The 20,396-nt window shown below is 53.4% G+C and overlaps 1 protein-coding gene across 12 annotated transcripts in view; it reads right to left on the bottom strand.

Moving 5' to 3' along the window:
- Positions 1-5,207: 5,207 nt before the first annotated feature.
- Positions 5,208-20,396, bottom strand: part of Mef2d (myocyte enhancer factor 2D) — a 35,562-nt gene continuing 20,373 nt past the window's right edge. For 5 of the 12 annotated variants that reach the window (XM_047527938.1, XM_047527901.1, XM_047527892.1 and 2 more), the window contains 11 exons: positions 18,682-18,871; positions 17,896-18,099; positions 16,253-16,390; positions 15,038-15,248; positions 14,744-14,800; positions 12,917-13,107; positions 11,442-11,513; positions 11,127-11,256; positions 7,649-7,883; positions 6,919-7,225; positions 5,208-6,613 (listed from right to left, as the gene is read on the bottom strand). In XM_047527938.1, the coding sequence (XP_047383894.1) occupies positions 6,602-6,613; positions 6,919-7,225; positions 7,649-7,883; positions 11,127-11,256; positions 11,442-11,513; positions 12,917-13,107; positions 14,744-14,800; positions 15,038-15,248; positions 16,253-16,390; positions 17,896-18,099; positions 18,682-18,735 (1,611 nt within the window). In that variant the 5' untranslated portion in view covers positions 18,736-18,871 and the 3' untranslated portion in view covers positions 5,208-6,601. Of the gene's footprint in view, positions 6,614-6,918; positions 7,226-7,648; positions 7,884-11,126; positions 11,257-11,441; positions 11,514-12,444; positions 12,466-12,916; positions 13,108-14,743; positions 14,801-15,037; positions 15,249-16,061; positions 16,197-16,252; positions 16,391-17,895; positions 18,100-18,681; positions 18,872-20,264; positions 20,345-20,396 lie in introns of all 12 variants that reach the window. The other 7 variants (XM_047527913.1, XM_047527947.1, XM_047527927.1 and 4 more) reach the window with 7 other exon arrangements.

The following is a 20,396-nucleotide window of genomic DNA, read 5'->3' as shown; positions in this document are numbered from 1 at the left end:
TTCTCTATATCACAGTGTCTAACAGTGCATCACACAGGGTTGGTGATGCATTCCAGAGAGAAGGATAGCACAAGTAAAGACACAAAGGATTTGTTAAGGAATGGCTGTCTTGTCTGCCTAGAGTCCAACAATGCACAGGACAGGCATAGACAAAGGCTGCAAGACGATTTGTGTTGGTTTTTTGTTTTGTTTTGTTTTGTTTGAATACTGGAGATTGCACACTGGGTGCTTTACCACTGAGCTACATCCCCAGCCATTTTTAAATTTTTATTTTGAGACAGGGTTTCATTAAGTTGCTGAGGCTGGCCTGGAATTTGGGATCCTACTGTCTCAGCCTCCTGGGTCAACTGGGATTACAGGCTTGCACCAACATGCCCCGCTCTGCATTAGCTCTTTGAAAGCCTTGGTAACCAGACCAGAGAGTTTGCACTCTATATGATGAGCAGTTGAGAACTGCCAGGTGTTAGATGATCAGGGCTGGGCCAAAGATAGGAGGGTGTATTGGAGGACAGGCTGGGGTTTGAGGAAGCAGACAGCTGTTAGCTCTGTTGTACAGAAACAGAAGCTCAGGCAGATGGTGACTAGTGAAGGCCACACAGCTGGTGAGTGGCAGAAGTAGGAACTGAACTATGCTAAGTCCAGAGATATGTGTACCATTCCACAAGGCATCTACAAGTAGATGGGTTTCAAGGTTGTCCACGAGTCAGAAGGATACTGCCTCAGTCAGGATAGGTGGCTTATCTTTTTTTTTTTTAATTAAAAAAATTTTTTAGATGTTGATAGACCTTTGTTTTATTAATTTATTTTTATGTGGTGCTGAGGATTGAACCCAGTGCCTCATACATGCTAGGCAAGTGCTCTACCACTGAGCCCCAGCCCCAGCCCAAGGGTAGCTTATCTTGCAGACACAGTTCTACAATTTTTGTGGCTTAACACACTTATTTTCTATTCACACAAAGTCCTCTCTGGTGTGCAACAATACCCGAAGGCCATTTAGCAATCCAGGCTGCTTTGATCTTGTTGTATTCCACACTGTCGTGTTCTTCCACAATTTCTGAGACAGGGAAAAAGCACTTGGAGAACCAGGTGCCAACTGCATTTCCTTTCTTTTTTCTTTTTCTTTTTTCTCTTTGTACTGGGGATTTAACCGAGGGTCACTTTACCACTGAGCTACATCCCAAGCCCTTTTTAATTTTTGAGACAGGGTCTCATTAAGTTGCTTAGGGTCCTGCTAAATTGCTGAGGCTGGCCTCCAACTTGCAGTTCTCCTGCTTCAGCCTCCCAAGTCACTAGGATTACAGGCACCACTGTACCCAACTGCCAGCTGCATTTCAGAAGGGACACACATGCATCATATTACAGTTCACTGCCCAGAACTAGTCCACTGACTCTGCTTTACTACACAGGGACTGGGGAATACAGGAAGGGGAAGAGAATAGGTAATATTTGTGGGCAATAGTGAGTCTGACCCTATACCTCATGAAGTGATTCCTGTGGGAAAAGAATGGCAGGCCAGGGTGTCTGATGATCAGAGAGGAGATGCACAGAACACAGGGTTTTGCTCAGGTTTGGATGTTAGGTTACGATTGCTCTGGTCACCTTAGAGAAAGATCCTTTGTCCCATGGACATGGGTGAGCTGGAGTGTACACCGTACCACGGAGTCCTTTCCTGCGGTAATGTGTGGTGAAGCTTGGGGACTATAAGGGCAGAGAAGATGACATCACCCAAATGGCAGCCGGCAGGAGGCCTCGGTTCCTTGCCACATGCGTCTCTCCAGAGGCTGTCACACAACATGGCATCTGGCTTCTTCCAGGACAAATGATGAAAGAGAGACATGTAGAAGCCATGATTTGGCATTGGAAGTAACATGCCTTTACTTCACTGCCTTTTCTTGGTCATACATGCCAACCGTGGTACGTGTGAGAGGGGCTAGGGAGGTGTGAATACCAGGCAGGGAGTTGGAGGTCATCTTGAAGCTTCTACCAGGAGCCTGGCCTAGAGGACACATTCTGCTCAGTCTTTGTGGTCCCTCTCTGTTCTGCTGATGGAGACCATTAGGTGAAGTCTGTAATGACACGGTCCACACAGATGGAGGCATTTTGCAGGTGAGGAAACCCAAGCCATGAAGACATTTTGTGTCTCGTTTGACTCCCATGTGCTCTTGCGGCAGCCTGAATTCTTAGGGCCCAGAACCCTGCACATGTGGTATGGATTTCAGGCATTTATAGGCCTGTCTCAGTTGATCTACACAGGGGTCTCATACTCATTTTGCCTGTGCACTAGCACAGGTGTAGCGGGTGCAGCAAGTCAAGCCCGACACCCTGTCTTCCTAGCTGCCACCTCTGGGCTATGGCACAGCTATGCAGTAAGGGTGCAGGGCAGGGGCAGCCCATTTCAGCAAAGGGCACTTGGTGGGGGGCCCTTTGGGACATGTGAGAAGAGGGAAAGTTTCCCTGGTACTGTCAAGGTACTTCACACACCAGGGCAAGAGCACAGTGCCTGCTGGAGGGAGACTGAGGACTGTGAAGGTGGACTACCCCTGTGCCTAACCTGCAGCCAGACAGGTTTCTGCCAGAGTCATTCAGCAGTCAGAGGGATGGACCTGACCTTGGGTGCATTTGTTTCTTTTCTGTCTCAGGATCCCTCCTGAAGCTTATAACTAGATAACCTGTCCTTAGTCCTGGGGCTGTCTCCTCCTGACAGAGCACCTGGAGGAAACTGTCACCGTGAGACACCTGGAAGTGCTCTCTCCCAGACCATCCTTTTCCACCTGGTGAAGTGCAGGCCTCACCCTGGCAGGGCCGCCCCGGCCTTCCTTCCCCTCATCGACCGCACCAAAGAAACCAAAGCCCAAGCCGAAGTTATCAGAAACGTGTATTCTTTTTCTTTTAATAGTAAACCTCTTTACAACAAATATAGTGAAAGAGTTTTCAAACAAAACTCATAAGAATCTCAAGGACTTTTGTCTTTTCTTATTGTGTAGAATACTAAGAAAGCATCACCATACAGCACGAAAAGAAATATCGAAAACAAATCAACAGCCGCACACTTGGACTCGCCCTGCCCCAGGACCCAGAAGGAGCCCCAGGAGTGTGGGTGATTGTCGGGTTTGGGGGTGGGTCATCTCCATGGCCTGTTTCACCCCTCTCTTCCTCCCTCTTTCCCACCCCCTCCCTCTCAACTGGGATATGAATGGGGAAGAGAATCCAGACTCTCCACAGAACATCCAGCTTCCTGCCCCCATACAAATCCCAGTCCTTCTACTAGCTGCTCAGGGGCCGGGAGAGGCAGGGCGGGAGAAGAGGAGTTCCCAGGCTCCCTGTCTCCCCGCTCCATGAAAGCCTATCCCCCCCACCCCAGGGGATTCCAAAGAGTCAGTTAAAAATATATAGAGATATAGATATTTCTAGATACACTTTTACATCATTTGTCTCTCCAAACAAATAAATAATCAGCAAGAGAAGGTGCATTACTTCCTTCCTGTCCAAGGTGGGGAGGGAGGGTGGGGACGGGTTCAGTCTCACTGCATTGAGTGCACTGTTGGGGAAGGGAAATGATGTGTTCCATTGAGGTGTGTGGGGGCGGTCCTCTTGCCCACTGTCCCTGAAAACTGTGGGAAACCTGGGGAGGGGAAGGGCCTTGGATGACTCCAGTGGTTACTTTGGCAAATGCCCAGTTCTTCAGAGGGAGTGGGTGGAGGGAAATTTGGCTTGTGAGAGGAAGAAAAAATTAGGTCCCCACTTGAGGTCTGGGTTCCCAGGGACCCATACATCTGGCCTGCCAGGAGCCCCTGTCCCCAAGAGAAACCTTGGGGTACTGAATTGTGGAAATGTCACATATTCACTCACAGCCCACCCCCTACTGCCAAGGACAGAGAAGAAAAGACACACACACATCCGCACATGGTAATCAAAATCCAGGTTTGCCTTTCCAAGGCAGAGGGCAAAACTGGTTAAATATTGCACCGTGAACTGCAGGGGCCCTCACCCCACCCCGCATTTAATGGTGGCCAAGCTTGACCTAGAAAGGTGGGCAGACTTATGATGGTAGGAATAGCCTGAGAAGAGAAGGTCATTCGACGTTTATTGAGCACCTATCATTCAACCATTCACCCTTTCAGCATTTATTGAGTGCCTACTACGTGCCAGGCACTAGGCAAGGCTCTGTGAGCACATATGCATGTAACTATACCCTAGCTTCTTTTGAGGCCCTGATCAAGTTCCATCGATTCTTGAACACCCTCTGGGAACCTTCGGGGGAGGTGGGAAGGCTGGACATGCCACATCCGTGTCTGTCAGCAGGTGGGGTGAAGCTGAGTTAGGAAGGATCACTGCTCGGCTGAGGGAAGAGCTTCGGGAGGAAGAGGACTTGAGTTGTGCTCTGAAAGCTGGACTCAGAGGGGGTACTCCATGAAGGGAACCGTGTTGTCAAGATGTGGAGGACTAAGTGGACGACCATGTGTGGAGGCAAAGGCTCCTGGAGAGAAGCCCTGGAGAGGTAGGCTGCAGGGAGAAGCAAAAAGGGCTGCTGCCGAACCCCCAGAGCTGAGGACAGCAGCAGGGAAGAAGGGAGCGAGGGTCACAGAGCCAGAAGCCAGGGCTATGGGGCTGAAGCAGCCACCTGTCCCACTGTAAACACACACCCAGCACACAGACACAGGGATGCCCTCAACTCCAGTCGCACGAAGATTTGTGATAAACCAACTGGGCTCAGAGGCACACAAAAGTCCATCTGCACAGCCGCACACACACGTAAATACACAGGTGCACTCAGACACAAATACCAGATGCCCTCGCGAACATTCAGGTGTACATGTGGTCACACACACCCCTCTGCTTCTGGTTCCTTCCTGTGTCAAGTGTCAGAATACTGTGAGAGGCTGGGTCACAGGTGGGCAAAGACGGTTATCTACTACAAAACTGGGCCTTATCTAACTCTACTCTCCAACTGGGAGGAAACCCCACAGGACCTGGGCTGGTGTGGAGGAGTGGGGCCAGTGCCCCCTGAAGGTGGGTGGTGGTGGAGAGCAGGTTGGGGCTGTCCCCTCCAGGCTGAGCTCTGATACAGCTCTAGGCCTCAGGACCCCATGCTTTGAGTGCCCCTGGGCTCCTTGCCACCACCCCCACCAAGGAGGCAGCAGAGCAGGGCTGACTGGGGTGGGGAGGGGTGGGGAGGAGAGGGGAGCAAGAACAACAGCAGAAGAATCTCATCTGTACAGTACGGGCCGTTTGAGTCATTATTATTACAATATACTTTGACAAAAATAGAATCTCATTTCATATCAATACAACAACAACAACAACAAAAAAAAACAACAACAGTTTCCTGGACTGTTACACCTCTAACGTTTTCCAAAGGTTGCTATTTACAATTACAGTAGCCAAGAGGGAAGGTGGGACGCGGCCTGGAGGTGGTGGGACAAGGAGGTAGCGAGACAATGAGGGTGCCAAGAGCAGGGGGTGAGGAGGGGAGCAGGAGCTGGGAGGGGCTGGGGAGGGCCCGGGCGGGATCAGGGCAGCGCCCGCTACGGATGGAACTCATCTGTAGGGACTCCTGCCCCGCAGACCAGCCCAGTGTCCACTCCTCAGGGAAGCATGCGTGCAAGGCAGAGGAAGTCCCCTCCCCACACCTGCCCTCAGGCACCCCAGGGAAGCCCAGGGCCCCACTCTGGCCCAGCCCTGGAGCCACCTCCCTAGAGTTCCTCTCCCCAGGTCTCCCTGCAGATTGAGGCCAGCTTTACAGGGCTGGGGTCAACTGAGGGGTGGGAGCTATTGCACTGTATATCCTAGAGAGAAAGCTGGGGGGAGGGAAGGGGCCCCCATTCACCCCTTGCCCAGCCCTTCTATCCTCCTCAGCCCTCTCCTCATGGCTCTCTGTCTTTTTCTCCAAATGTGCTTCCAGAGAGGCCCCCACCTCAAACCCCTGTCCCCAGTCCCAGGTTCCCAAGCAGCCTTCCCAGCCCAGAAGCTCAGCTAGCACCCACAACCTTGAGGTGCAGCACACAAGAGGCAGTGAGGGTACCGTGTGTGCAGGCGTATTCAGGGGCCAGGCTTGGGCCTCATGTGCCTACGGCCATGTGGAGAGCCAGCAGCAGAGAGCCTCTGCCTCCTCACACCCCGACACACGAACCACCTGGCCAACCTCGGGCCTTCAGCCTACTGTATGGGTTCTTGTTGTATGGTAGTTTTTGGTTCTTTCCCTCTGTCTGGGGGATGGCGTGGGGGGCTCCACATGCAGGGCTCGGCACCTGTCCTTTCCCAAAGGCCTACTGGGCCCCCCGCTTCCTGCAGCATATGTGTACAACGTGCAAAGTGTCCCCCCCTTCCCGCAAAAAGAGAGCCCCCTGCCAGTGAAAATGGTGGGGGAAAGAAAGAAGGGATGAGAGCATCCCTCTCTCGAAAGCGAGAATCCAAATTAAAAAAAATATAATAATAATAATATAATAATAATAATAATTATACACAAATGTAACCGTCAACAGGACACGGAGCACAAGAAAGGAAGTGGGGGTCGAGCGGGAGGAGCCCAGGACGGGGAGGGGTGGGCGGTGAGATTGTCAACTCTTCATCGGGGAGGCTGAGAGGAGGGGAGTGGGAATCGTCACTTTAATGTCTGCGAAGAGAGGAGATGGAGAAGGGGGTGTGAGGGTGGCCCCAGTTACAGGTGTGTACCCCCACGCCCCTCTCCCCATGGGGCGGGACTCTAGGGGCAGGGCCAGCTGTGAGGGGGTCATCGAGCAGAGGTCTGATGCTGGGGAAGAGGACTGGGCCTTCAGCGAGGAGAAGGGCTGCCCCAGAAGGGCCGGTGGAGGGTTAGCCGGCCACAAGGCCTCTCCGGTGGGAGAGCAAGCAGGTCAGGGCACGTGGGGCAGTCCCTGGGCGGAGTAGACACTGGCAGGAGGGATGATGCTACAGTACCCAGGTGTCGAGCCGCATCCTCTTCACTGCGGAGCCCTCGGCCTCAGGCTCAGGGGCTGGGCGCAGCAGGCCCAGTGTGGGCCCGAAGTCCCCCCGTCCGTCGTCCCGGTCCCCGGTCTCATAGGATCCCCCTGCTGGGCTACTAAGACCATCACCAGGCTCAGGGCGGGCAGCAGGGAACACAGCTGGAGGGGGAGGCGCAGGGCTGCGCTCACGGCTTGGGGACACCGGTTCTGACTTGATGCTGATGTGCGGGTGGGTGGTGACCGTGAGGGCAGCACCCACATGGGGCAAGGGGCTGCCCGGGCTGGAGGCAGGAAAAGGGCACAGGGTGGAGGGGACAGAAACAGAGGGGTAGGTGACAGGAAAAGTGAGAAATCACGGACAAAGAGGAAGAAAGAATGAGAATGGGGGAGAGGAGGGAGAGAGGTGGATGAAGAGAGAGCAGAAGGATCAAACGAAGGGAGAGAAGGGAAATAAAATAAGCCACTTTAGTTCTCATTCAATCTCATGTCACCTGCAGCCTGGGGCTGGTAGGGGACGGGACTCAGGCCCAGAGTGAATTTCCTGGGCCTGTACAGTGTACTCAGGGCTGTCATTTACTGCCTCAGAGCTTCACAAGTAGGACCCACTGATAACAGACAGCCCTGAAGGAACCGGCTCTCTGAAGGGCCCTCCTCTTCCTCTCCTTACCCCCAGGCACCCCATGGCAGATCTCTTGAGGACTCACATGAGGTTGCTGAGAGACACAGGGACCAGGTGGGGCTGCTGCTGAGGTGGTTGCGGCTGCTGTGGCTGCTGTGGCTGCTGCGGCTGTGGCTGTGGCTGTGGCTGCGGAGGCTGCGGCTGCGGGGGCTGAGGGGGCTGCTGTGGCTGTTGCCAGGCGGTGACGTTGCCTAGCGACAGCCCCCCAGGAGAGCTGAAGGCCGGGAGGGAGGAGAGCTCTGCGCTGGTCAACTGGTAATCTGCAGCAAAGAGAAGGCAGGAGGATCCTGGAGGGGGGCCTGACACCAGGACTGGAGAGGTGAGGGGCCAGGCAGTGTTCAATGACAGGTGTGAAGAGTTCGAGAAACCCATAAAAATTCAGCAGAGATGGCGCTCAGAGAAATGCAAGTCATAATAATCGTGAGGTGCTTTTTTTTTTTTCAAACAGGATGAAAAGAGGGGTGGTTGTTAAAATAGTGTTGAACTCTTTTTTAAAGAAAAATCATGTGTAGGTATCACTTCTGTGATGACAATTATAAAAAAGAAAAGTAAAGGGGAGAAAAGGTAAGTAGGGAAGGTCTGTCATCACCTGTGACTCTCCAGCTGCCGTTCTGAGGCAGTGGGGACCCACAGGGAACCCTAGACACATGGGGCCCAGGAAGCAAATATGCCTCCATTCCCCCTTCTACACAGCCCCAAGAGTCTCAGATTGTCAAGATCTAAACAAACAGCAGTGGGCTCGGAGCAGTGCGCTGTGCCCACATAAACAGAGTATGCGGTTTCTCACCAGTCCTCCAGGACTGGTGCACCCCAGGAGCAGGGGCCTTCATGGGCACCAGGTCAGGCCAAGGCTGCACCTTGAGGGCACTCATTTTCTAAAACATCTAGCTTAATGAAGACACTGTGATGTTACACAGCCACAAAATAAACAGAACCATGAAAGGCTTCATGATTTACACAGCGCTGTGCTGTTTCATGTCGCATCCCGTTTAGACAACGTCTTCCCTGAGGACCACAGTGGTGCTGCACTGTGACCGTGGGAGGGCAGGCTATGGGGGGCGTGCCTCCTAGTCAAATCAAACTATAGTCTTCTGCTGGGAGTCCTAGGTCACTGGCTCTAGCCACATTCATGCAGCGAAGATGGTGTCACCTCTGCAACACTGCTAGGAGGCCAAGCTTCCTGGCTGCCTCCACTTATAGACCATGTGACCTTGGGCAAATTACTTACTGTCTGCCTACAAATGGAAGGCAGTACATCTACCTACCACATCACAGCTGCTGTGAGGACCAGAGAGTAACCTTTTTTTTTCTTTTAGTACTGGGAATTTAACCCAGAGGCACTTAACCACTGAGCCACATCCCCAGCCCTTTTTATATTTTTATTTAGCGACAGGATCTTGCTAAATTGCTTAGGGTCTTGTATGGTTACTGAGGCTGGCTTTGAACTTGCGATCTCCCTGCCTCAACCTCCTAAACTGCTGAGATTACAGGTGTGCGCTGCCATGCCCTGCTGGACCAGAGTGTTACTATCCAGAAAGCACACAGACGTATCTGGCACCTGGTAAATATTTCAAAGATTTACCTACTATTATTTTACAAATGAGATAACTGCAGCCTGAGACTTGAGATACTGGCCCAGTGGCAGAGCTCAGACAAGACCCCAGGACTTCCTGTGATCTCTAAACCTCATCCAGAGGTGGTCCATGCTTGCCCCTGATGCTGACCAGTTTTTGAGATGCTTATATTTAAAAAGCAAACGAGGGCAAAAATGGGCTCCAGGACTATTTCCAATTCTTAGTTTTATAAGCCTTTGCCCGAGGTTCCTCAGTGAGTAAATGATAAGAGATCCAACACAGTGCTGCTCTGAGCCCTGCCACCCCCAGACTCCAGCCCTGTCTACTCTGAGGCCTGGTTTCTCGGGGCCAGAGTGTAGCCCTCAGGCCACCAGGCAGCCTTTGGTCTGCTCACAGAGCCACCACAGTCAGACCTCTGCTGCCAGTGTCAACAAGGGACCAGACCCATCTCTTGCCCAAGACATTACCGTAGCAAGAACACCCCCAGGCAGAACCTGAACCAAAGCCAGGATTGTAAACAGTGAACAACTGAACAGCAATGTGCTCACTGGGTCTTTGTTTATAGGTCCAGGGTCTCCTGAAAACACCTGTTATCTGAACTGAGGTCTGCTTAGCTACTCCTGTAGCAAGAGGAAGTGGAAGCCTGGTTTCTGGGAGGATGTGGGAAATCCAACACACTTCCCAGCAGGGATCCAAGGGCAGATCCAGGGGTTCAAACTGCTTTTCATGGCACTGACAAACAAAAGTTCCTAAGACTGGGCCTGCTAAATGCCTGTCCCAGGTCTCAACAACTAACTTCCCTCTTGCTTCTCAAGACTGCTGGACCCAGAAGACTGAAGAAAACCACCATGGTGGGATTCCTAAATAAAAAAACGTCTTCTAAAAAGTGGTCTGAGCTTCCCTCTGCCAACTGTCCCACGCCACCCTGCCCTCAGGGAGCCAGTTCTCCTTGGTGGCCTCAAACTCTTAGCACATAGCTGAAAGACGTTTCCCACCCACTGCTCTTAGAGATGAGACTGGCCCAAGGGGGTGACACTTTGAAGCAGTCCTGAGCTGTAAGACATAATAACCTGGGGGTGGGCATGTACATGGCTGCATGGGCAAGGGACAGGGTTGACAGACAACTGGGCAGTAAACTCCCATCCCTTCATGCTAGGGATTAATCCAAGGGTGCTTTACCACTGAACTCCACCCCCAGCCCTTTTTAATTTTTATTTTGAGACAGGGTCTCATTAAGTTGCCTAGGCGGGCCTTGAACTTGTGATCCTCCTTTCTCAGCCTCCTGAGTTGCTGGGATACAGGTGTATGACACCCCAACTAGCCAGCATTCTACATTTTTATTTGCTAAATCTAGCAACCATGGGCATGCCTTTAACCACAGTGGCTCGGGAGGCTGAGACAGGTGGATCCCGTGTTCAAAGTCAGCCTCAGCAACTTGTGAGGACCTAAGCAACTTAGTGAGACCCTGTCGCAAAATAAAATATAAAAAGGGCTGGGGATGTGGCTCAGTGGTTAAGAGCCTCTGGGTTCAATCCCCTTACCAAATTGATCAATGAATTTAGAATCCCCTGGAGGGCTCCCCCAAATCAATAGCTTTCCTCAGACTGTGGCTTCCCTAGGTTACTTTTTTTTGGTATTAGAGATTGAACCCAGGGGTGCTTTACCATTGAGCTACATTCCTGGCCCTTTTTTATTTTTATTTTTTTAAATTTTTTAGTCTTGAGAAAAGGTCTTGCTAAGTTGCTTAGAGCTTCACTAAATTGCTGAGGCTGGCCTCAAACGGGGTTTTCTTTTCTCAGTTTCTCAAGAGACAGAAATTGCAGGCATTTGCCACCACAACTGGCTCCCAGCATACCTAATGTTCCTTCTCTGGTCACTCATCTGTTCCAAGGCCAAGTACACACTCATACATGTCACATGAACACTCACCTGTGTTGTAGGCGGTGGGCATGGAAGAGAAGGGGAGTCCCTGGCTGAGTAAACTTGGTGTTGCCACGGAAACCACCGGGGTGGTGAGCGAGTGGGTAGACTGGGAGACCCCAAGGCGCTGGGCATTGTTCTGCAGAAGAAAACTGTCTGTCAGGAAGTGCCAGATGGGTGGGTTGCCATAGGCTGGCCCTGCAGGCCAAGGCCAAGGTAAGGCCTCAGCATGGAGGACCCAGAGATACCCAAACATAAGTTGGTGCAATCACAGAAACACTAAGACCCACGGAGAGAAACGTGCACATGTGGATTTACTCTCACCTTCAAAACATGCAAAGAGGAAGGCCCCATATGCTGGCCCTGTGGCCACGACCCCAATACTGGCCCAGGTTCCTGGGGAAGAGTGAGAGAAGCAGAAGACAGCAGCCATCACACTGCAGAACCTGCCCTGGGAAAGGCGTGGTGGCATCTGGGAGGGGACGCGGGGACTGGCGTGGCGTGTGCCTGCGTGTACGCACACACGTGTGGGGCTGTCTGCTCCATCTGCCGCTGAGTCACTTGTTTATTCCAACTCCACGCTGGGGCCGAAACTGCTGCCGTGTTGGCCGCCAAAGCCTGCCTGCCTTTTCCAGTCTCTCTGGCCTCCCGTCAGGCAGTTGGGGAGGGAGGATCCCCTGTCCCATTCCTGGCTGCGGGTGAGTATGTAAGTGTTTAAGAGAGAGGAGGGAAGAGAGTGTGGCTGTGTACCTCCCTGCATACCTGTGAGAAGGGCTGAGTGCAGGAGGACACATAAGGAGACTGGGGTGGAGTTGGGGGACAGGGAAGCCCCCCACACAAGGACAACTCTGGCCGTTGCTGGGCTTCAGCTTCTCCTGGAAAACTACTTTACTCTCTAGCAGGCATCCCTCCCACGAAGGTCCCTATCCTTGGTTCCAAGAATGCTGTGTGGACCTAAGCAGAGTCGGAGGGCTAGTGAGACCTAAGGCCTAAATCAGGTGTCAGGGTTGGGGCCTCTGAGGCCTGAGGATGGCCTCACTCCACTCTGCACAGATGCACATGTGTGTGCATGCACCATTTGAATGTAGCATCACATAAGGACATCCACACACACACAGGTTCATGCACATGCATGTCTAGTCCCTCATCCCATCCCGTTCACCTCAGCTGCCCAGCTGGCACTGGGCACAGCTCCCAACAAAAACCAAACACCACACACCAAACATACAGGCAAAAAGACGAGGCACGTGCACTCCATGCTGGGGACCCAGAAGAGTGGGCTGACCCAGAATTCAAAGCACTGCGAACGTCTCATGGCCTCACTTACCAGATCTAAATGGTCCTCAGTCTGGGAGCAGAAATAAAACCAAGGGGACGGCTCAGTCTCTGGCTTCTACCCTTCATCCATTCACCTTACTGCCTAAAAGCAGGTGCTTGCCAGCCCAGGAAGACAGAGTTCTTCCATGCTAATTCTCAGAAGATGCCATATCCCAGCCTCCACCAGTTAGCAACCCCACCATCTAGTCCTCAACCGCCTGCTACAATGCCAGACCCTCTCCCCATCACAGAACCTTCTTCCCACCTCCTGTCCCTTTCTACTGCCTATTTACCCTGGCATTTCCATGTTCCGACCTCTTAAATGGCCCTCAGGGAAGAAAGAGCTCACAAAAGTCCATGCATACATGATCTCTCTGGGAAGTTCTAACTGCTGGCTAACCTTCATCTCTCCTGCAACAGGTCTGCTCTTTCCCTTTTTCCTACCCTCCCACTTCCAGCCCATGGCCCAGACACCCACTTACCAAGTGATGCATTAACCCCTTTCCTCCCTGGGAAGTGATGACCCGCAGGTCAGGCTTGCGGCTGGGGGCTCCAAGCTGGGTGCTGTGGGTGGGCGGGGGTGGAGACTTGGCAGGGATGACCTTGTTTAGGCTATTGCCATTGGCTACAGGGAGGAGGCCAGGGGAAGCCCGAGCGCTGACATAGCCATTCCCTGGAGAAGAGAGGAGGTGAGGATGAAGGGGAAAAGTGGGGCCTGCCTCATAGTCCCATCATCTCCCAAGCCAGCACCCCTCCACCAGACCCTCTAAAGCCACGCCAAGATGCCTGACATTCCCTACTACCTTCCCAGAACTAGAGGAGAGAATGCCCCTGCTCCTGAATCACTGGGTTCCTTCCCTGCCTCCAAGTCCCATGTGATGGGACTGGGAGGTGGGAGTACCGAGGACAGAACTGGAAACAACCACTGCCACTGCCCTGAGACAAGAGATCTGCACCTCGGCTTCTCCCTACCACTCTCTTCTTTGATCTCCAAGCTCCCACAACCTGCCTTGACAGGACCCACAATGGCCAGGGTGGGGAAAGGGTGCAACCTGGAATCCAGGTCTCTTGAGGAGCCTGGTCACCAGGGCTAACCGTCAACCACCTGGCTGCTCCCTCTGCCACGTGCTGGGGACTCCATGATTTGAACTGGTACAGGATAAGGTGCCCAGGGCCTGGGGGAAACAGGCCATTCACTGGCAGAGATGGTGTTGCTGGCACTGAGGGACTGATGACACAGCCACCACCATAATTACACTGGCAATGACAGGCATAACTATCTTTTACGTTTGCTCCACACTCCACAATGTATATAGGCCTTTCACACACATACTATCTCACTTAATCTTAACATTAACCCTGAAAGACAGGGTATGTATCACTTACAGAAGAAACTTGAGCCTGGGAGAGAGAGGTGTCATGACTTGTCTGGGGCCCCAGAGTTGGGTGGAGGTCAAGCAGGGTTCTCGTCTGCTTCCCACACAATGGACCCCAGGACTAATGTGTGCAACTATCTCCTCAAAGTCTACGGGAACTTCTCTGGTCCTCTCCTTGGACAGGGAGGGGTACTCATCCATTCCCCCCAATTTCCTGACCCTAGTACATGATTATTGCCAGGGAGGGAGCTGACGCCAAGCTCAGGGATTCTGGGGTTCGGAGATGTAGCAGTGACTGCAGGCAGAAATGCCACCTTGCTCTGTCCCCTAAGAGCATGTTGCCCTCAAAGTGTGTGGCTGCCTCTGTCCCAATTCCCAGATCACTCTGGGAATGGCAGGAATGTCAGGGTGACGTCAATGGTGACATTAGAAGTCAGTAACCCAGTCGGACAACGGCACAAGACAGGAGGGACTATGGGCTGTGGGGGGCGGGGAGGTGGACAGCCTTTCTTCTGTGACTTGTGTATGTGTGCCTGCCTACAAGTGCACACCTAACATGAAGATTCCCTGTGAGAGTGAGAACATGCATGTGCAAGTCTCTGCCTCCTGCTCATCCAGGGAAGACCAGGCGACCTCATCCTCAGATCCCATTCAGACACCTCTACTCAGTAGGAAAAACCTGGATTTTCCACTCCAACCGAAATGTCGGTCCTCATAGTCTGCCCAGCACTCCCCAAGCCTACGTTTCTGCTGCCCATCCATGCCAACCACTGCTGCAGACACCAAAATCCAGCGGCTGAAACATCTTCTCACTCCTGTCCCATTCAGGTGCTCCACTTCCCTGTGATCTTCCTCTCCTCTAATCTAGGCCTTTCCTGGTCACTGAACGAGTGAGTAGGCTTCCCCTGCGCCAGGTAGGACAGTGGCACTCACCTACAGGGCTGGGACAGGCTCCATTAGCACTGGTGAGGTCTCCCCCCAGCATGGCCCCTGGGGGATAAAGCAGAACCACAATGAGTTGGCAGCACTCCCCCTCCCACGGGGAGTCTCAGGACTAAGCAGAAGAGGGGCTACCGGGAGGAGGAGCGCTGGGCCCTTCTCTCAGGAGCCACCCAAATGCTGGAATGCTGTGGTAGGTAAAGGGAAGACCCGCTTTGGAAAACAGGATCCCAGAATCCCTTGTGTAATTCATTTCCACCTCCCCTTCCCACCCACCAGCCTACTCACCTGCACTGGCTGGCCGCTGGGGCAGGCCTGGAGACACACTGTTCCTCTGTAGTGCTGGCTGCTGGGGGGACAGGAGCCGTGGGTCTGTGAGGGATGATGTCACCAGGGAAGGGGTGACCAGGGAGCCGCTGGGGTTGCTGAACTGCAGTGAGCTCTGATTGGACACGGGCACGGTGACAGGCATGGCAAAGTTGGGGGCAGGGACAGCTGACTAGACAGAAAAAGGAGGGGCAGAGTCAGGCCAGGTCAACCCTTTTCCGGGACCCATTCTGCCTGGGAGGGCAGGCAAGGGGGGGTTCTGAGTTCTGGGCTGTGCGTCCTTGGATCAGCAACTCCAGCTCTCTGCCCCTGGCCTTCCTGAGGTCCTGCCTGCCACTCCTACTAAGGCAGAGGTGGTTGGAGTGCTTTGAGATCCAGCTCTGGCCCAGAGAATGAGAACAAGACTCTGTTCCCTGCAGACAGGACCAGGGACACCCCCTAGTGGAGGCAGGTTAGTCCTCAGCCAGGCAGGTCACACTGGGAGTAGGTTAGAAGCCCTGAGTACAGACCCAAGTTCACACACACAGCGGTTACAGGCCTGTGCCATGGATCATGACATTACTTCTCTTGCAGTCACTCCTCCACCCAGTCTGCTGTAGAGGGAGTTCACCCACCTCAATGCCTGCCCCTTTAGCAGTTCTGCTGCCCCTAAACACTGGTGAGTGCCTTTGGTCAGGGCATCAGAGCAGCCCAAGGGTGTTTATACCAAGACGACAGTACCCTACACTGTCCTGTCCCTCAAGGACCTCATGTCATCTACACATTTCTTGCTGGCAAGGGGGACGCTCCGTGTCTCTCTGGCTCGTGCTTCATCTGAGATGAGTGTCAGCACAGGTCACAGGGTTATCCTGACCAAGGTCGCAGGGTCCTCAGTGGTCACTACTATCCCCAGCATGGCTCAGAGCAGAACACCCATCAGAGGCAGCCAAGGGCCGCGCAAAGCCACACCATGCACCACAGGGAGGCCCTCCATGCGACTACTCACGGCCAGTCTATAACTCTGCATCATTTTATCAAACTCCTCGTCTATCTTTTTATATTTCTCCTCCGTCTGGGGGGTCAGGGCAAACACCTCGTCCACCTCAGGGCTCTCACATTCCCTGTGCTTCTTGTGCAGCGCCTGGGGGGAAGGGGCCGGAAGGGGGGACCGACAGAGAGAGTGTGAGTGGGGCTCACCCCATAGCGCCGGAAGAGCCCGTCCAGCTCCTCGCTGGCGCGCCGGTACTTGTCCTCCAGCAGGGGGCTCTGTTCCAGCGAGTCCTCCCCGTCGGGCTCTGGGCTGTCGCAGCCGTTGAAGCCCTTCTTCCTCAGGGTCTGTAACCGCACCACTAAGTCAGCGGGTGAGGGTTCTCCCCGCCCACCTCCGCCCTCCCTAGGATCCTTCAGGCCCTCCCTAAGATGCCCCGCTCATCCCAGCTTCCTTCCTCAGGTGCCCAGCGTCTTCCAGTCCCCTGCCTCAGTGCCATATCCCCCTCCATGCAATGCTCCCTTCACCCCGCTGGGGAGGCACAGTGGCCACGGAGGGGGAGGAGCTAATCCGGGAAGTGCCTTTGGTCGGCATTGTGCTTCCGAAGTGATATGTGGGGAGGGCTCCAGGGGAGATGGCTGAGGGTCTGGTGGCCTGGGTCAGCCCTGCCTGATCACCAGTTGGTGAGGCCTGGCCAGAGGGCACTGAGAGCTTCCTAGGGGAGGGTGGAAGTCAGGGGGCCCTGCCCATCAGGGTAGAGACAGAAAGGGAAAAGGAGAGGAGATGCAGGAAGGCCAAGAGGGGCCAGTACTTATTGACCTCACCCCAACTCTGTCCTGGCCAAGTGGCCAGAGGTTCTCCCATGAATTGTATTCACCAAAGCAACCCGAACAAAGTGGAAGCACATTGGTATGACCCAGGGCTGCCCTTTCCATGCTCAAAATGCCTTTGCGGACACGTGCCTTTTTCTTTTTTTTTTTTTGGTGGTACTGGGGATTGAACCCAGGGCCTTGTGCTCGCAAGGCAAGCACTCTACCAACCGAGCCATATCCCCAGCTTGCTTCGTTTCTAAAGTGAACGTAAAGTTTATGTTCCAGTCTAGAGTAAATCTGTGTTCTCTAATGTAAAAATAATGGAATTTCCTCCAAATCTCTGAGGTCTATGGCTTCCTGGGCACCCTTCTCTTCAGCACAATTCTGTACCCCAAGGTGCATACCCAGTGTGAGACAAGGGGCTGGGCTGCTTCATTCTGTTCACACGGCACCCTTCAAAGCAGGCTCTGGCCCCATATTGTGGAGGAGGACACCATGGTTCAGAGAGGTCAAGTCACCTACCCAAGTCCACGTGACCAAGAAAGGGCAAAGCTGAATTTTAAAGCTTGTATCCTTCAACAATTCACAATGTCACCTCTCTTTGAAACAGAAAATAGAGCCACAGGGACCCACTAAGGGACAATGATAGAGGAGGAGAGAGAGAAACAAAGAAGGAGACAAAAAATAAATAAATAAATAAATACGTGAGTCAGATGCAGGAACAGACCAAAAGATGGAGAAAAGGGGACATGGACAGAAAAAGAACGCAAGAGAAGACAGCAGAAGGATGTTCTCACAAGCCCGACAGACAGGCAGACAGACTCCCAGAGAGCGAGTGGGCAGCCCCACCAGACAGCTTGGGGCCCGGGCACTGGCCATACATCTATACTGCCCCTCCTTCTTCCTCGGGGCCTGGGTTTGTGTGAGAGGATGTGGGTTTATGCGTGTGTGCACAGAATGAGGGGCTCTGGGGTGAGGTACGCAGTGTGTGTGCACGAGCACATAGACGCAACCTGCAGGTGGCGTCCGCCCAGGCCCACCTCGATGATGTCGGCGTTGGTGCGGCTCTCGTGCGGCTCATTGTACTCAGTGTACTTGAGCAGCACCTTGTCCATGTCAGTGCTGGCGTACTGGAACAGCTTGTTGGAGTGGTTGAAGATGATGAGGGCAATCTCACAGTCGCACAGGACGCTCAGCTCATACGCCTTCTTCATCAGCCCAAACTTCCGCTTGGTGAATGTCACCTGTAGGAGGGCAGTCAGTGGCCAGGTCAGACTCAGTCCAGGAGTCCCTGCCCGTAGGAGGCTGGTCACAGCCACTTCCTTGGGGAGCCCCCATTCTTAGGATGAGACAGGAGTCTCTAGTCTGAGGAGGACAGGTGAGCAACCCGGGTGAGCACATGACCAGACACAGTCACAGTCAAGGCACCAAAGGGGAGAGGGTTTAGCTGGCCAGGACTCTATACCCTTCTGTGCTAGGACTAGGGAGAGGTCAGCAGAGAAAAGCAGAAGGGATCCTAGGATAAGAAGAGGGAAAGGATTAATTGTGGGATTTGGCAGTGCCCAGGTGTGGCCTGAGGCCTGCATATGGCACCCACGTGGGGGCACAGGTTCATTTGGTTACAGCAGAGGCTCCCATCCTAGGACACAAGGTTCCCAGAGCTGCAGGGAGGTGAGGCTGCGCTTCTTCTGACTCAGCCCTACCCGTCCTGTCACAGCCTCCAGAGCTCTCCCTCTCCCAGAAGTCCCCTCAGAGAACCAGGAAGAAGTGGAACAGAGGCCAGCTTCCTGCCCTCGCCTACTCTGGGGGCTCCAGGACTTCCTCACCTGTCGGTTCCGCTCATCGGTGATTCGCTGAATCTGAATCTTTTTCCTCCCCATCTTCTCTGGAGGTCCTCAGTGCTAGGGAGGGGAGGAGCTGCTGGGTGGTAAGTCTCAGCACACCTCACTCTGTGCTCATGAACGTCTGGGACCAGCACTCAGTTCATGGTCTGCAGGACACCTTCCACACGGCCTACTGGGAGAGGAGTCACAAGAGGACTGTCAGGCCCTGCAACCCTCATCCATGCACTCCTTGGGCACATGAGCCAGGTTTACAGCACTCCTGCAAGAGGCTGGCACCATCTCTTCCTCATCCTCAAAATGAGGCAATGCTGGCTACCTGTGGCAATGGCCTGCCAAACCAGGAACAGACTGGGACTCACACCAGGGCCCAGGACTCTGGTCCAGGCTCTTTCTGCATGGTCACTGCTACCCTGAGGCTCTAGGTCAGACAGAGGACATGAAGCACATAGCTTCTTCGGGTATGGATCTTAGAGAATACCAACGTTCCCTTCTCTCCAGAGCCTGCCCTGGCTCCAGTGCCCCCCTGACCTAGAACAGCAGTTCACATTCTGGAGCCTGGTGTGGAGACAACTGCCTGCGCCAGCAAGCATGGTGTGCCTCATACCAGGATGGGGTGTCTCTGGTATCCCCTGGATCAAGAGCATACTAGAACAGGTGTAAAGCAGTGGTCCTTATACCAGCTTATGAAACCCTGGGTCCTGGGGTCCCACAATGGGGCCAGGAGCTGCAGAACCCCCACCTGCCTTCAACCAGAGCTGACAGTCTGATTTATTCAGCAGGCCTTGGTCTAAAATCTCTGTTTGGAGAAAGGGTTTTGCTGCTTAACCCAATCAACCAACCAACCAACCAACTACTACTCCTCTATATCAGAAGTCAGCAGAAAAAGCATTAAAAAAAATTTTTTTTTTTTTCTGGCAGGATGGGGGTGAAACCCAGGCTTTACACATTCTAGGCAAGTGGTGAGTTTTTTATACCCTCGGTCATGACCCCAGCAAATCTTTCTATAAAGGGTCAGACAAAACACTTCAGGCTTTGTGAGCCATGTAGTCTACTACAACTCTTCCACCCTGCCACTGCTGTGTGCAAGCACCTGGTGGAGATACTGAAATGGGCGGGGCCATGAGCCAACAAAACTGTGTATAAGAAGGGGCATTGGCCTACTCCCCTCTTTCGAGCTATGGCTGGTCTAGATCCAAGCTCCATAGGCCCTGATCTACTGAGCTACACACACACACACTGGGACCCCACTAGAAGCCCAGGTAGGCCCGAGTGGCCCAGCACACATTGGGCCAGACACCCTATTCCTCACCTAACTCCCACTGCAGAGACTCCAGCCCAAGGATTTCGGTTCCCCTGCTTCCCAACTTGGTCCAACCGATCTGTGCTTTCTAGAGCTTGGTGGAGTGGGCTTCAGGGAATGGGGAGGGCACAGAAGGCCAAAGGGGGATTCCTGGTCTAGCTTTGGAAACCCAAATCTAGCCTGGCAAGTGCAGGACGCTACTCCACTCCTCCAGCTGTGGCATCTACCTTCCTTCTCTCCCACCTTCCTGCCTCCCGCTGATCACCTTGTGTTCTCAGCAGAGGCTGGCCAGTTCTGTTGTCTCCTCTTCCACATCGGGAGAGAACCCTCTCTGTTCTCATGATCCTCCGAAAAAAAAAAAAAAAAAAAAAAAAAAAAAGCCACTCTTGCAATATCT

The sequence above is a fragment of the Sciurus carolinensis genome, chromosome 1, assembly GCF_902686445.1.
Source record: "Sciurus carolinensis chromosome 1, mSciCar1.2, whole genome shotgun sequence".
In the NCBI taxonomy this organism is placed as follows: Eukaryota; Metazoa; Chordata; class Mammalia; order Rodentia; family Sciuridae; genus Sciurus; species Sciurus carolinensis.
This window is presented reverse-complemented; position numbering and strand designations above follow the sequence as displayed.